A 17,234-nucleotide genomic window follows, 5' to 3' on the forward strand; every position below is an offset into this window, starting at 1 on the left:
AAAAGCCGAGGGCTGGGAGTGACTTCTGCATAGCAAAAGTAGAACAGGAAAAAAAAAAAAAATAGGTGAACACAGGAGAGAAGAAAATACATGTCTGAATGAATGAATTCTCCATGCTCTCTTACTCTCTAAGGTATAGTCCAGCAATAATACAAATCCACAGAATTATTCAACGGGGGATTGAGACAGATTTGTCTGTTTGATGTGGATCCTATATGGAATACTTTCCTGCCAATGGCACGTGAGAGATGGAAGACTCAATCTTCAATGCTTAAGATGTTAGAGAACCCCCCCAAGACTCTTTGGCTTTGTATGGGTTCACAGTTTTGGCACCGGCCAATGGAAAGTTCATCCTCACAGACACCGCGCATCACATCTCCGAACCAATTTGTCACTATTAGTTGCTTGTTTGTAATTCCAGTGTGGTGCCAAGATTAGACGCAACATGGCCCGCATGGCTAGCTCTGTCATCACAAGGGCTACTGGTCCGTGGAGCCAAATCTTCGCCGACTAGTGGGCAGCACTGATGAACTAAATACAGGTCCAAAAAGTCCTGAAAAAAACCCATCTAAATGGCCGAATGTGAATAGGTGAGCGGGAAAATGAATGATGCAAGTAATAAATAACATCACGAAGGAAATATACAGTAAGTGAGCAAAGCTGGATGTGTAATGGATAATCGGAAGACGCCACATAAAAATAAGCTCCGGGATTGAAATGATGGTTCAGTCCGCTACGGTGAATACAGCATAATCACGGCAAGTGTGTGTTCTCATCCCGCACATCTCTCTGCCCTCTATCCTGCCATGTATCCATCTGAAAAATGAATAAAAATCCTTGAAAACAGTGGTCTTTTGCTCCTCTTTAAAAATCTATCTCGAAACAATATTCGTGCCATGCTGTTCGATTAGTTTTCAACCCCAGAACCCCATGTCATTAGGTTGTAAGAGGGGAAACACTACGGTTTTAAGTGTTTGCAAACAAATAGTTCAGACTTAAAGACAGATGCTGGCCCGCAAAGCTGTGGAAAGCACTCAATTATATGGGTCTAATGAGCTTAGGGATGGAGCGTTAGGCATTAGGCCCCATCCAAAACATCCCATTTAAATGTGAGGCATGGGTCCCGCTTCCTGGGTTTGATTCGGTGGGGTGGCTGGGGCAAGGTGGAGCTGAGGCATCGCAACACATGGGCCCCCGGTCCTTGGCCCGCCCGTCTCCCAACTGTGCCCTCTTTGTCTGGAAATCAAGACGAAAAACCTTCCATCTTCCAGAAGTTGGAGGCGACTTTTTTTTCCCCCCCTTCCTTCAGAAAGAGAGACAACACTTCCTTTCCCAGAACAATTTATCTCTCTGCTTGACAAGACTCCCTGCTATATTTACCCAACTAAAATTGCAGATGATATACTTCCAGCTGCACTGCTCTCCAACTCCGTGGCACATGGTCCTGCCAATCACGCTGGGCAGAACAGAGCGGAGCGGCCAGAATAGCGAAACCCTCAACAATGGAGAGGGGGAAGAGAGAGAGGGAGAGAGAGAGAAAGAGAGAGAGAGAGAGAGGGAGAGAGAGAGAGAGGGGCTGAGAAACCTTGTGGGGACTAATGGACTAATCCATATTTCCTTCGCTGGTTGGCTTTTGTTGTTAGAGGGAGCTGAGACACACAGCAGAGTGAATGGAATTACTGGGCTTTCATTAAGCAGACAGCTGGGCCACTGCGAACCCTCAGAGCAGCAGCACAACACAGCCCACCCGCAAGATTTCACACCGAAATACTGGTGTGTTTTTGCGGATATCAGGGAGAGAGAGACACACACACAGAGAGGGAGAGAGACCTATTAGATTGCTACATGCCGAGGCAAAAACAAAACAAATTGATCAGTCTGTCAAGCACAGAATTCAGCTCGACCGTGGTGATTTGATCTCCATTTTGTCTCTCATCAGGGTATGGACATAGCATTTGAGAGGCCAAGTGCGCATGGGATTTGGGCTTAAGGATGCAACAAGGGCTCCAAATATCCTTGACATGGACTCATTACCTCATGCAAATGTCCTCAAAAAATAACCGGCGGAAAACACTACGCTTTAACCAAGTACGTCAAATAGAAAAAGCTACGTTTTAATTTTATATTTGACGTCCATTCAGGCCAAATGCAATAGCGGTAATGGAGTCGAGGTAGGTGAGGATAATGGCGCACTTGCTGCCTGATGCTGGCTACGGAGTACTAACAAGGCTTTTTGGTGATCTGAGGGCTGGAGGGAAGGGGTTAGGGGGAGAGGAGAGAGAGAGCGAGAGAGAGCGAGAGAGAGGAGGGTTAACCGGTGTGGCGGATTCCTCCCAGGCCCCTGGCACAGCAGCGCCTGTCCATCTCGCGGTCGGACGGAAGGCATTCCCTAGAGGAAGGCAGCTCCGGGCCAGCGGAGGTGGGGGCCCGGGGACCGTGGCCACGGGGCTCCATGTGTTTTGCGTCTTTCCCATTGCTCGCGGAACCGCTACGACTGGGGCTGGAGGGCTGTGGGAGCTTGCCAGGGCGCCTCATTGCAATGGCATGACGACACAGAAGGGCTGTCCGCGGAGTTTGGCCCGGGCGTCCCGGAGGGCGGCTGTCAGCCAGCGCCGCTCCATTTACACACACTGGCACTCACACATGATCAATCACCACACATGGTGATAGAGTGATAGCATAGAGAGAGAGGCCATGTTCAAGCGTGGCCCTTAAAGGTGCGATACAACCTCCCATATATCTGTGGAGAGTTGGTAAGATCGTTGGTCAATCCGTTTGGGTACAAAAACTCCCAGCTCGTCGGATTTTCAAGACACGTTGCACTGCGTTTCCCAGAGATCATTTGTCAATCAAAGAGTGTGTCCAGTACTGCGACGTTGTTTTCCTTGGATTTTCAGTTGATGCAGGTTGAGTTTCTGTAAATGGCGCTCTTTTCTTTGTCTGTTCAGCCATGGTGGCTATCGCTGCGCATGCTAACTACCCAGTTCTTCCTGCGCACTAGAAGATTCTTCCCAGAAAAGATCTACGCTACACCAGGAGTTTCGAACGGCAAATTTATAAGCTTTCATGAACTGGCTATGGGTTGAATCACTATTGTGTTTGGACATACTTTCAAAGTGTCCCAACTTTAACCTATGGTACAATCTTGTGTAACATTGAGGGCTCGCTGTGCAAACCTGGCTTGAATTTTACAAGGAGTAAACCTTAAAAGGACAATTGGCACATTGGCAAGCTATGTAGCATGACGGTCACCAACACCAGCAACCTGAAGAGTACTGTACATTTTTATTTTAGTTGAGGTGAGTGCTACAAATACAGTGTCAAAATACTTGCCCTTAAATTTACAAATAGTCCCTCCAGGATTCCGCAATCGCGGAATTTACCATGGAAAATAGGTCCACCCGCGGAATATGTGTTAATCCGTGGAAAAAGCAGCATTCACTCTCGAAAACATGAATTTTTCAAAATTACCATTAGATATCACTAGGGTATAGGCCTTTTTCACATGGTCATGGTAACAGCTTCCGAACTGAGAAACAGGTGCATTACAACTTCCTGTTGCCAGCTCTGGCCTTCACTAAATCGCTCCACAACCTGCCCAAAATGAACACTGGTGAAGTACAAAGACTATTTTTATTGACTCCTGGATCTAAACTAGAGAAAAGGCTACAAGTTCCCTCTTCGATTATGAAGGTGAGTTTTAGTTTCAGTTTCTCCTCGTCAGCTGTCATCTCTTGGCAGTCATCACCTCATTTGCATAACGTTACATTATGGGGCTCATTCATAAAACTTACCGGCAGGTTTAGCATGACGTTAGGGGCAAATACCACCATGGTGTTTTCTCATTCATAAACGTGAAATACCGGGACGTTATTTGCGTTACCGTTCTCCCCGTACTTCCACCCCTTTTGATCATTTACATATTGTGAAAGCGATTCATAAAAGCACACGGCGCTGCAAACGTCAGTTTCCATCTGATTTGATTCAGTTTATCATGATGAAGAGAAGATTACCATATTCAAGTCCCATAAACTTTTCAGCAGCTGCTGGAGTGAAGTAGAGCTGAAGTATTTAAGAAAGAGAACGCTGCACACTGCTGCCACTGCTCCCATATATTTATTTTACAGTGGTTCATTTTTTCATTCCATCTTGTTAATGTTAACACATGTGGAGGTTCAACCCTCTTATTTTTCAAGAGTTGAATACATGTAGGCTACACTAGGAGTTTAGAAGGAGCATGTTTATTTTATGAATTTATTACAGATCCCTTTTAACTGGATTGATGAATAAATATATATTTTTCAGAATAATTGATCATTTTTAGCTGTTTTTCCTAACGTCCGTGGAATATCGCAGAATAATGATTTCTAGCCGCAGAATTACAAAAGACATTATCAGAAAAAACACTAGATATGAACAACAGTTGGAAATCATGATCCATATCATGGATCAGATACTAACTGACTGTAATATGATATTTCGGCCATATCGCCCACCCCTACTTTCAACCAATAGATTGCGTTCTCTGTGTTTACGTTAGGACCCGCCTTCTGTCAATCACATCCCAGTCAAGCCAATGCAAGAGGTTTCCACCGGCTCATGTCTATAAAATTTAATTGAAATTAAACCGAGATTTTACACATTTTCGGCTTAAAATTGTCGCCCTCTTTTTAACGGGACTGGCTCATAATATTTAGACAGCGTTTGTTTCAAAATATTTACTTTGAAAACAACTAAGATGAAGGAAAAATAGCGCATATCTCATAAAGTGATAAAAGCACTGAAAAACCATCTACCATGATGTAAAATGGCAAAGAAATGCAGGAAATGAGCAAAAACTCCAATCACGTTGGAATTATCCTTTAATCAGGAACAGCCAAGGCAAGCTTTGATAGTGCCACCATTCTAGTAGCATATCCTCCAAAAAATACTTCATTACGCAATCAGTTCACTTCTTCTGAACTTGCGAATTACAAATGATGCATTGCAACTGAAAGCATTATTGTGTTACTACTACAAACTACTGCGTTGGTGCCTGTAGGTGACAACTAACTCTATTGATGCTACCAGTAAAGCATGTTAGTGAGACAACATGGTTATCATCATGACGGGTGAACAAAATACAAAATAGATGCAGAGATTTGGATTATCAATGATCTAAAAATATGAGGTTTGGATAGGAATCTATGAAGGTGTTCTTTCTTTTTATTTCCACTTATTCATATCTGTCAAAACAAGTTGCTGAGAAATCCCTTTAGGAAAAACTAAAGACAAAATACTGGATCTGGTCCAATCTACAGAAATGTATTCTACTTCCTCCACTGTATTATTCACTTCAGAAGTAGGTATTATTGAAAGTCAATAGACCTAAAAAAAAAAAAAAGTCATTTTTTTGTAAATTTCTGAAAAAGGCCGACCCTTGGCTCAAAACAAACGAGCCATGACTTAAATCTGTAGTGTAAAACATTTTCTTAGGCATCTCCATTGACAATTAATTAAATTGAACAACTTTGTGCTGTCCTAGTGCCTGACTGCGGTGATTGTTTTTTGGACACATTTTCTACCTCAGAACCATTTGTAAGTTCCATTTTTAAGCACCCAAAAAAGTAAAAATACATTCTATATCCATAAAATTGGCCCATTTGTTGTTAATGGAAGAACTCTAGAAAGTGTCCCTTGATTATATGACAGATTAGAGCTTTCTTTGGTTAGCACAGCATATGTGAATTCACTTTAAAGGCAGATTTTCCTTTCAATGAGGTGCCAAGTACAGATACTGTGAATAGTGCAGTGTAGGTTTGATTGAATATTTACAGAGTTGTCTCGACCGCCGAGGCACATGGTTTGAAATTTTCTCGCCTCTTTGCGCGGAGAGGAACACTTGCACAACTCCACGTAACATTTACCTTCATCGTCTTACTCATAATGAGGCATTTGGAAAAAAAAGATGAACAAACAGCAGTATTGCTTCCTTGGGACATCTTAAAATTATCTAATGGAGAAAATCCCACGCACAGTGAGACGTTGAGAGAGATAATATTGACAAACGTGAAAGGCCAAGACGTTTCTCAGTGGAAATCTACTGAGCACACCTGATTAAATATGCCCTTACTCTTCAGACAAGGGAAAAAGGCACTTTGTGATAGCGATCTGAATATGCTCAACCTCAAGGTCCCACCTCCCTGAGGTTTATTCAGGTAATGTATTGAAACAGGGAAAATTGAAAGAAAAAACCTGTGTGGCTGTTAGTTTTGAACATGCTAGCTTTCATGAGCGGCGGCAGACCTCAGGGATCTTTAAAAAGGGAAATGAACTTTATATATTGTTGCCCTGTGTTTTTCTGCACAATCAACAAGAGCAAATGGTATGCTGACAGGAGGGCATGAGACTTACCTTAAATATCTACTAATGGTTACATAGATCAAAATAATGGAAACATCTAAGACTTCCCTCAGTGATAGGGGGTCACGAGTGGTGATGGGTGCTTTTTCAGGTATGATTTTGGTCCATTTTGCTCACATCCTTATCATGCTGTACCAATTACTAAGTGGCCGCTTGTGTCTTCTGGAAAGGATTGTTACCATTGGGAATGAACTGTATTATGGGATGAAAAAGGCCTCTTGAAATCATTAAAACGGCAATATGCAACTTTTTTCATTTAATCAAAGCAACATTTGAATAACTAGAGCTGATTATCAATACGTGTTCTTGTGCGTTCTTGTGTCCTCCATGATGCGTTTTACGCAATATCTAACCGCCAAAGCACGATTCCAAAACGAAAGAACGACAGGAAGGAGGACGGATAGAAAACCCAGAGGTTTCCTTGCCAACCGCAAAATATCGAGGATGCATCGGATGGTGACTTCACCGACGAGAACGAACTGAAAGCCCCAAGATTCATTGCGACGACAGCGAGCAGAGCTGTAGTCTACAGTACAGAGCCAGTTAACAGGTGGGAAAATTAACAGCTGTGTGTCTTAATTAATCATGCGCACGATGTGAAGCACACAGTCCTTCTCAAATTGCAAGGAAGCTTCTCTGTGCTTACTTTCATGGGAAGAACGTTCTTCCCAAGACGACTTGGGAAGAACGTTCTCCACAAGCACACAAGTATCAACTTGGCATTGTTGGTTTTGATAATCAGCGTAGGATATATTCTACATCAGGGGTAGGAAACCATGTGCCATGGGGTGCTGAGAGTCTGCAGGTTTTCGTTCCAATCAAACACTACAGCAGGTGATTTCACGGATTAGTTCCTCCTCTCTGGTTGAAGGTGTGCCAATCACTGAAATCACCTGGTACAGTGTTTGGTTGGAATGAAACCTGCAGAATCTCGGCACTCTTTTCCGCATGGTTGCCTAACCCTGTTCTACATTATGAGTTTGTGCCTATCTGTCTATGACCCTGTGTCTTCATGCCTAAATCCCCTCCTTTGCCTGAAATTGGCTTGTCAATGATGTTGGGGAGGACTTGGGGTGTATGGCCAGCAGTGAGCTGGTTGTGGCTAACATCAGCATTGCTTTTTTCATTGCAGATCGGCTGCGTTCACTGTGTGCTAACACCTGTGGAGACTTTACAGACGCCGGTTACCTCAGTCTCAGGCTAGATGCCGTTTCAAGGTACACAACTCATTAAGATGAGTGACAAGTGTTGGGGCACGAACTTGACCGACTGAGGGGGAGGAGGGCGGGACTTAACAATGCACTTCCCGTCTCTAGGAGAAAAGTTGCATATTGTAGCTTTAAGTTAGTAATCATTAAAACCAGAAGAAACTTTCACACTTTATGTTGGTGTTGACTTGATTTTGAAACCACCATGTAGATGTAAATACAGCAGACATTCAGTAAGTAAGCCTCCAGCTCCTAATGATGCCAGCGCCTGACACCCGACCTACATTCCCGCCGCCGGACTTACCTTTAATGCCGTTGAGTATCTCCTTGAGGTGGCTGAAGCTGTTGAGTAATGGGTCCTGTTCTTCATCCTGTGCGGAGAAGAAAAAATGACAAATGGCAGCAGAGATAATGGCAGCATGGTAGGATAATGAGACAAAGATTTGCCATTCAAATGCAGAATAGACTGAATCTAATTTGATTCATGAATGCACAGTCTCTGGATGTGTTCAGTTCAATGTGTTCAATAAAGCAGGTGTTTGACTGTTTTGTGAGAATCTGTAACACTGTAATCGACAAAGAAAATGATTCACTATCTCTAGTGCCAAATACAACACTGCCATCAATATTTACTGACTATAGAACTGAATTCATGATTTAGCTGACTTTAACTGACTGAAATCCGTTGTGGAAATTACTGCTATCGTTTCTTTAAGAAAAAGAGAAATGGCTCATTAGCAAAACTATCCACGAGACCTGCAAGTATGTTCAGGCCTCCACAACACTGGCAAACCTGTTGGCACCTTGTTATATTATACCTTGTTTGACACCTTAGGGTCTCAAAATCATCTCACATTTGCCATTTATTAGCTGTGACATTCCGAGAAGGTACAGCTAGCTGTTACACCCTATGGAATTTTGGCAACGTTATGGAAAAAAATGGCCATGGACCTGGGCATGACTAATAAAACTACAATATTAAAAATAAAAAACAGATGTCAAGTATTGATTTGAACTTAGGTGCCACTGGTGACTGCCCCAAGGAAGGGGAAACATAGCCTAATCGGACTTGGACAAATATCTGATTCCATGGAAGTATTTCTAAGATGAAAAGGAACCGCCAGCTAATCATATGTTACCATTTGTGCTGAAGTAATTTGACCACTTAATGATGCAATTCCCCACTGGAGGTTAGTTTCTTTTTATCAATGCATGCCCTCGAAGTCAATAATCAGCTGGGAAGCTTTGGTTAGCACATTGAATCATCATTTCCAAATGTAAAACTTGAGAGGAGTTTGCTGATAAAGCAAATTTTGTCAACAACAGATCAAAGAAAAACTTTAAAGCATAACCTCCCAATGTGACCTACTAAAAACTATTGAGATAAGTTTTCAAAAGGAGATGAGAGAAATGATTAAGTTCAATGTTTTCATACAAGACTGAAAAGGAAGAACTGCTGTCCAGCTCACAGATGAATAACGTATGAAGAACAAGAGGTTAGAGATATCCAAAGCTTCTAATAACAATAGAGCATTTGTGGAATTCATAAGTGTTGCTGTTGAACTCAAAAGGAAAAGCCCATGACATAGGCTATCAGTCATAACTGACTGTACCACTGATTCATGGCAGTGATAAAGTGTATTTTGTTGTAAGACAGTTGCCGCAGTTAATAATGATATTTTTGGACTTAAAAACTTGCAGAATATGAGCTAGATAGGTGACAAAGAAAGAATTGGCAGTTGAATACAGAGATACTCTTTTTTTATCAATCCACCAGAAATTCAAAAACATTTTAAAACTCAACCAACATATGATTTGAGTCACTGGAACAATTTGAGGTTTAGACCTACCTTACCAGTGACACCAATTATAAACTTGGTGAATCAATGTTAGGAGTTTTAGGGAATCTAATCTTAACTCAATTAAAATGAGGATATATAGTTGTGATTTGACCATAATTAACTTACCAATGGAGTGTGGGTATTCCATCTGGAGTTCCTCTTGATGGCACCGACAACAGTACTAATCTCACCTTGGACGATGTAGATATTCTTGTCCACCATCCTGCTTTCTGAGAGTAAAACAGAAGAAAGGCTGCTTGGTTTTGGTGGCAACTCGACCAGGTTTTACCCATCACAGTGTCCAAAATTATCCTTTTGGCTCACTTGCCAAGGACTTTTACACTTTTAAAAAATATCTGCCAATAACATTTTTTACCCAGTAAAAGAATAAATAGACATTTTTTATTGAAACGTCATTATTCATAGAAAGGTCTACAGAAGTTTAGAGGCTTGCACTTTGAGCAGCGTAACAGGAAGCTAATCCACAGCTAATGCAGAGCCATTATTTTGCTCTGATCTGATTGGCTCCCGGTCAGAGAGAGTGTACAGTGGTCAGCAGTGACCCTGACCATGGGACGGATTCAAAAATGTCTCAAAACGTGAGGCCGACTGACACCGTTTTTATGCGCACAAGTCTTGACAATTCATGAAGTCAGAATAATTCTGTTGCTGAGGCTTGTTATGTATGCACACACAATTAGCCAACCCGTACATTTACAACCTTATACGCTATAAACTCATATAACTTGTACCTGCATTAATGGACTCCTGGAATCCTGGTTTAGTGCTAAAGAATTTGGACCTACATGAGATAATCTGATGTGTATTCTGGTTGCTATAAACAATGTAAGGACTATCCAACCTTCAAGTAAAACCTGTCTGACCACGTTTCTCAACAGCTGTGGTCACTTCATATCTATCCTACAACAATTTCGGTGAGGAGGACACTGGAATTCTTTTTGAGTACTGGACAATATTTAAGAGCAACTAAATCCAATGAGAAAATCTGACACACAAATATCCAGTTGTCAAGCTTGAAGTCAAAGGACTCTCAATACAACTACCAACCTCAATTGAATATAGCATCCAAGAACCAGAACAGCATATTGCTAAGGTTACTTGGACAATGCCTCAAACCAATCTGGATAACCAAACAGTATCCCAATGACATGCTGTTCATATTTGAGAAGCAGTGTACCTCAAAATGGCTGGATTAACCTTCTGCAGTGTCATAGAAGCCACTCTAGATAATACTACAGGGAGATGTATGAGTATTGAGACCGGGTGGCAGAGGTCACCTGCTTTTAAATTCATGGTAAGCAGCCTATTCAAAACAATAAGCGGATGAAGGAATGATAGCAAAGAGGCTAAGATGTAGGGACAGAGTGGCAGGCTTAGAGTCGGACACCAAAAAATATCCACACGTATTTGAATAGTGTGAACACATTCTTAACACCGGTATATGCTTTGAGATATGATGTGGTATGAAGAACGCTGAGATTTATCATCCTTCATTGACCTTTCCTAGTGATGCTGAGAGTCAGAGGCTTACTAAGGAGCCCATCAATCACTGCATGTTATAAACTATGGGCCAGTTCCCATGCTTACCCCTGGATATCAATGACAGCAAAATATAGAATGCATCAGGTAACCAATTTACTGTGACTGGCTGCATAAAGCTACACTGATGATGTAATAAGATATTTCCTGACTCAGCCACAGTGAACTCACCTGTATGAGCCACCATTCAACGTTACCATTCATAGGTATTTATGATGTCAAATCCACTGTATACATCCTAGTAAGCAGTCTCAAACTAGTCTAAGTTATATGAGGATAAGGTCTTCTAAGGGTGAAAAGCATAACTAAGAACTTTGTGAATTTGTGGTTGCTGCTCTTATAATGATCACCTACTGGATGTCATAGTTTATACACCTTATTAGCTACCACTTCTTCACAAATACGCTGCCAGCTAACGAAACAGACAACTGAAGCTAAAACACCTGCTATTTCAAAGCTAATGCTAACGTATGCACAAATGGCTCCTGGCAAAAAAAAAGAAGCCAATTACCTGTCAGACATAAATGCAACACATCGATCCACCAAAAGCAACTGATACAAGTTAGCTGTCAAGAGAGCTAGCGAGCAGCTAGCTAATTGGATTAGCTTCTAAGCTAAAGACAGTGCTAATGAGCTAGCTAGCTCTCCATCGCAGTTAGAGAAGGCTAGCCATCTGACAGTCCTCTGGGAACATAAACACAAAAAGAGAGGACATGGAAAGATGATTTAGTTACCCGTCAGCCTGTTGACGTGTCCACTACAAGGCTGGTGTCACTGTATGAACAACAACACCGGCTAACTTACATGGCTAGAAACCAAGCAGCAACCATAGCCCAACTACCTAACTTGTTAACTAGCTAGCTAACGTTAGCTTTGTCATTAGCTTTGCTGCTCTCAGAAAACGAGTCAATTCTTTCCTACTTCCTTAACGTATCAATGGAAAACACCCGTTGTCAAAAACACGAACACATTTAGATGTAACATGACCTGTGATCTGTTTCACCAGAATGAAACACCTTACCTGTCTGTGGTTGCTATTTCCAAGATGGAGTCCTGCTGCAGCTAACGCTAGGCTAGCTAGACAAGCTAGCAAGCTAGCCGGCCAACAGTGAATGAAGAAGACCAAAGTTCAATTCGACACAAGAAATAGGGGAACTACAATTTTCGGACATTCCACTGCGTGAAACCCCGTTGACTCCAAACACTATTAATTCATTCACTCGCAAAAAATGCTCCAAATGTGAACAAATTGATCACATCCAGCAGCTGTCAATCTGGTCTTGGTAAACACACTGACGTGGAAAAAGCTCTGCAGACTCAACCTAGCATGATGCTGTGGGTTTGACGGACAGGTTTTTCCGAGCCAATCATTTTCAGCGTTCAGTTCACATTTAAATATAATTCCTGACAATAAAAGCATTAGATGGATTGGAGATTGTGCTATTTATTTCACTTGAATGAAATTAGTTCACAGATAGAAAAAACATTACCTGTGTCACTGTGAGATGAAGGAATAGGGGCGGGACAAACGTAGCAGGGGTTGAGTAAAGGTTGGTTGAGCCTGTGCGATGACGAAACCATGGTCAGCATCTCCACTGGAGAATGCACTCCCTGAAATACCCTACTGACAACAAACTGGTTTAGGTCATTTATTTCCTTGTTAACTATGACAAAATACTTTCCCAGGCCTCAGTTTACTGTCTCCGCATAACTTTGGGGTCCAATAATGTGAAAAATGGGTCCCTCAAAGTGGGTTCCATTAGGCACATGACACATAATTACATTTCATGATAACTCACGAGAAATTATCCAATTCAGAGAAAGTATATGAATGAATATCCCAATAATAGGTTTCACTCTCACCACTTTTATCTCCCCATGTACAGTGTAAACCAGTGATTCTCAACCTTTTTCATATCAAGGACCCCTAATCTAGTCCACATTAAAGCCACGGACTCCCATTTGACGAGATTTTGTCTCTCAGACCCAAATCTGGGAATATTTTTTATTGTTAGATATGATTTTGTCCAGAATTCCATGACTATCTGTATTGTAGGTAGAGAGATAACAGTGAAGCTATGATCAAAACAGTCATACTTCTACATTCTCTAATTGTGTTAACTTCTTGTAAATGAAATAATGCTGAAGTTTAACAATTTGTCAATTTGCTGGGGACCCCCTGGAACCCCCTCAAGGACCCCCGGTGGTCCCCGGACCCCACATTGAGAACCACTGGTGTAAACAGTTATACAAGACTAAATCAACAACAACAAAAATATTCGGGGTCCATAGGACAAAATCATGTCAAATGTGGGTGTGTGGCCTTATGTATTTCTTTTTGGGGGATCTTTGACATGAGAAAGTTTGTGAGCCCATGCCTTAGATTTCTCCAACCTTTAACCCTAACAACATCAAGCCAAAAAAAGTTAGGAGCCCCTAACAGCTCATATCAGGGTTCCTACACATTTTCAAATTAAAAAATTCCACACTTTTTCCAGACCTTGATTTGTTTTGAAGATTTTGTCTGGTGTTCAATATGATTTACACAGATAGACATCTTGCCCCTGCTAACTAGGTCATATCACTGTTTAGATGAAGATTGTTCTTCACAGCGACAAATATCACAATATGTGAGATGATTGGCAGGGTTCCTACACGGTTTCCATTTTAAAATTCCATATTTTTCCCAGACCCTATGTTCTTGACCGGATTTGATTTTGGTGGGTATTTGATATAATGCATGCTGACAGCGGCTGGGTAATAAGAGCGTCCCTCTATCTGAACATTATTCTTCACATCAACAAAAACTGTGGACTCAAAGTGGCTCTACAACAACATAAAAGCTAGAATTATGTGTGTATCGGACCTGAACCGCAACATTTTCCATACTTTTCCAGACATTTTTTTCAAATTCCCAAACTATTCAAGACCTGGAAATGATCAAATTCATTTTTAATACTTTTCCAGACTTTCCAGACCTGCGTAGGAACCCTGTCATATTAAATACACTTTAAATCTAGGCTATGATTTATCACATCACATTCTTTGTCACTATAATCTATAGCCGCTGGGCAACATGTCAGACTGACAACAATATGGAGGTCTTACTGATTGGAGGCAGATTGTAGTTTTAGTTCTACAAACATTTCTCAGAGGCAGAGCTGCTCTGGAAGCAGAAGTAATCTTGTTGGCAGTGGGCAGAGCCAAAGAACCACAGTGTTTCTGGCTAAGTAACATTAGACTGAAGCCCAGTGAAAAAAGTGAAGGATAAGAGACGAGGAAGCTAATATTATGAAGCCTAGCACTCCACTACTAATTTAAGGAATAGTTCACCCAAAAATGAAAACTCTGTCATCATCTACTCACCCTCGTGCCAAATGAAACAGGTGAAATGTGTTAGTCCATATAACACACAGGGAGGCTGCCAGCACAACTTGGTAGCAGCCTTCTCCAAAACAACTGAAGTCAATGGGGACCTGTTCTTTAGAGTTCCAAAACAAAATCACACTGTGAATAGAAAGACCTATACACCATTATTTGTTGCAAATCAATCAGCTGTAGTTCAGATTTGCACTAAATGATGGTGTAAATATACTGTAGGTCTTTTTGGAACTCTGAAGAACTGGTCCCCACTGACTTCAGTTGTTTTGGAGAAGGCTGCTATGGAGTTGTGCTGGCAGCCTCCCTGTGTGTTATATGGACAAACTTCACCTGTGTTTCATTTGGCATGAGGGTGAGTAGATGATGACAGAATTTTCATTTTTGGGTGAACTATTCCTTTAAGAAATGCAATCTACCCATGCTAGGTTATCTAGGTTAGCTAGTTAGCCTAGCTGACCTTCCTAGTCCAAACTAGCCATACTAGCCTATAGCTAGTAACATCAATAATGAATGGTCATAATGAAAATAAGAAGTCATTGCCATTCATATTTTTATTTACATTTTAACCAGAGTTCTTTCTTTGCCATTCAAGTTTGGCAGTTAGCTAACTTCCACTCTGTGGTTCTTTGGCCCCGCCCACTGTGGTCTAACTCAACCAATCAGATTATTTCTGCCTCCAGAGCAGCTCTGCCTCCGAGAAATGTTTGTGGAAGTAAAACTCCAGTCTGTTTATTGCATGGTCCAGTGGATGGTAGCAAGTACTTGTTCATTTATTTATGTTTATATTGTGGTGTGTGTGTGTGTGTGCACATACATATAGTGTGTGTGTGGGTTTGTGCATGTGTGTGGCAACTTGTCTGTGTTTCTGTTTTTCTGTCTGTGTGTGCGTGTGTGTGTGTGTGTGTGTGTGTGTGTGTGCGTTTGGGGGGGTCTGCACAAAGATTGCATAGCCACAATCCTACAATCTCTTATCTCTCTGTGTGCAATCAGTGGCAGCCCATTTGCTCAACACCTACACTGAAAGTATTGCTCTCTGTTTAAAGCATGTAGAATCAACTTCTGTCAGACCTCTGTTTGCTCTTTTGCAAAGTGTTTGATCACCTGTGGGATTTGTAATTGCAACATTTCATCTGCAAATACAAGCACGCCATTTTCTACAGTAGCAGATATTTCAGTGCCGCTGAGGCAATAACAAGCTACATGGCTGTTTGTCATGAACTTGCATATACATTTGCAAGCGTGCTCAACCAAATGATTGCTTACAAATTGTATTGAAAATCTATCCGCATGTGGGAAATAAACATTTATTTAATTCTCAGTGCTTAAGGAGCTGGCTTTAGCCCTTTGAAGGGAGGATATACATCTGACAGCAACATTTATTCATAAATCATCAAGGAACCAAAATCGATGCAAGAAATCAGCTTTAATAACCATGATGTTGTGTTGCATCTCCTCATCTGATCCGCCATATCCCCGTCCTATCCCTGTTCAGCCCTCTCCATATGAAACATCTGGATTTCTCTTGATTACATTTACTTCCATCCGAACTGAAAATATTTATGTAAGCTAGTATCTTGGAAGTAAGTTCTGTTCATCATTTATTATAGACGCGAGATTCTCTCAACTTTGACCGTCTCTTTCCTCCGAAATCCGCGTGACACGTTCAAATCAAAACACCGCAACATGAGATTATGCGTTCACGCCCCGCTATCGGGTTCCAGGCTGAGGTTCTGTGACTCAACAAAGTGATTCCTTCGACTCTGTGTTCAGAAACGTGCAAACGGGCAGTGGTTCTCAATATGGGGTCCGGGGACCACCAGGGGTCCTTGAGGGGGTTCCAGGGGGTCCCCAGCAAATTGATGAATTGTCAAACTTCATCATTATTTCATTTACAAGAAGTGAACACAATTAGAGAATGTAGAAGAATGACTGTTTTGATCATAGTTTCACTGTTATCTCTCTACCTTCAATACAGATAGTCGTCGAATTCTGTGCAAAATCATATGTAGAAATAAAAAATATTCTCCGATTTGGGTCCGAGAGACAAAATCTCATCAAATGGGGGCCCGGTGCCTAATGTGTAGGCGTCCATGATATGAACAAGATTGAGAGTCACTGCCTTAAAGCACATGTGCTGGCAGTGAAAATGTATGAATAGCAGGAGATATTAGTGTACCATTCTTTCAGTTATGACCTATGACTAAGAATTCCTTATTTTAGCCTGAGCATCCTCCCTGATTCCTGGTAATACATTAACAAACTGCAGCTAGAACAGCTTATTCTGTGTCATAGTGGGAGTCTAAAGGGATTGGATGGAACACATCTCATCACTGCTGCTGATGGTAAATGTGAATGTTTGACCAGGAGATCGGACTTTTTTTTTTTTTTTTTACTTCTGATGTTCTCAATATTAAAGAAAAGGAGCCAAACCCCCTCACCTCGTTCCTGCAGGTCAGCTAATAGGCCAAACAGAAAGTTCAGCAACACACTTACAGCCCTTTAATAGACAGCAAGCAACAGAAAGCCTCGCCCAGCCTGTCACACAGGACACCTAACAAGCTCAGAACACATGTAACCTGTTGACATATGGACCGACACTGAGCTGCAGGATGATGAAAAGCAGTTTCTCAGTGTCGACACGCAGCCTCGATTCCCTTTCTCATAGGTGTTACAAAAAAAGAAACACACCCGCGTCCGATTTTTGGTCAATTTCATACCTAGCCCGTTTTGAGTGATTGATTGCCTGCTTACTAAGCCTCGGAGTTCCAGCATCACCAGGAAAAGGTCAGTGAAAGATGAAAAATGTCGCCGTTCTTTGCCCCAGCGCCATATCTCAAAGCCG

The 17,234-nt window shown here is 41.7% G+C and overlaps 1 protein-coding gene across 1 annotated transcript in view; it reads right to left on the minus strand.

Annotated features, from left to right (window-relative positions):
• The window catches only part of LOC139667252 (Golgi-specific brefeldin A-resistance guanine nucleotide exchange factor 1-like), a gene marked incomplete at its 3' end in the record, with an annotated part of 52,493 nt that extends 40,204 nt beyond the window's left edge, over positions 1–12,289 (minus strand). The window contains exons 1-3 of the mRNA XM_071546698.1: positions 12,033–12,289; positions 9,578–9,681; positions 7,915–7,981 (exon numbers count right to left, since the gene is read on the minus strand). Of these exons, the coding sequence (XP_071402799.1) occupies positions 7,915–7,981; positions 9,578–9,673 (163 nt within the window). The remainder of the gene's footprint in view (positions 1–7,914; positions 7,982–9,577; positions 9,682–12,032) is intronic.
• Between the last annotated feature and the right edge of the window lie 4,945 nt (positions 12,290–17,234).

The sequence above is a fragment of the Centroberyx affinis genome, unplaced genomic scaffold (assembly GCF_046629955.1).
Source record: "Centroberyx affinis isolate AG114_WGS23_722 - 3 ecotype Tasmania unplaced genomic scaffold, CSIRO-AGI_Caff_v1 ptg005386l_1, whole genome shotgun sequence".
NCBI classification, from domain to species: domain Eukaryota; kingdom Metazoa; phylum Chordata; class Actinopteri; order Beryciformes; family Berycidae; genus Centroberyx; species Centroberyx affinis.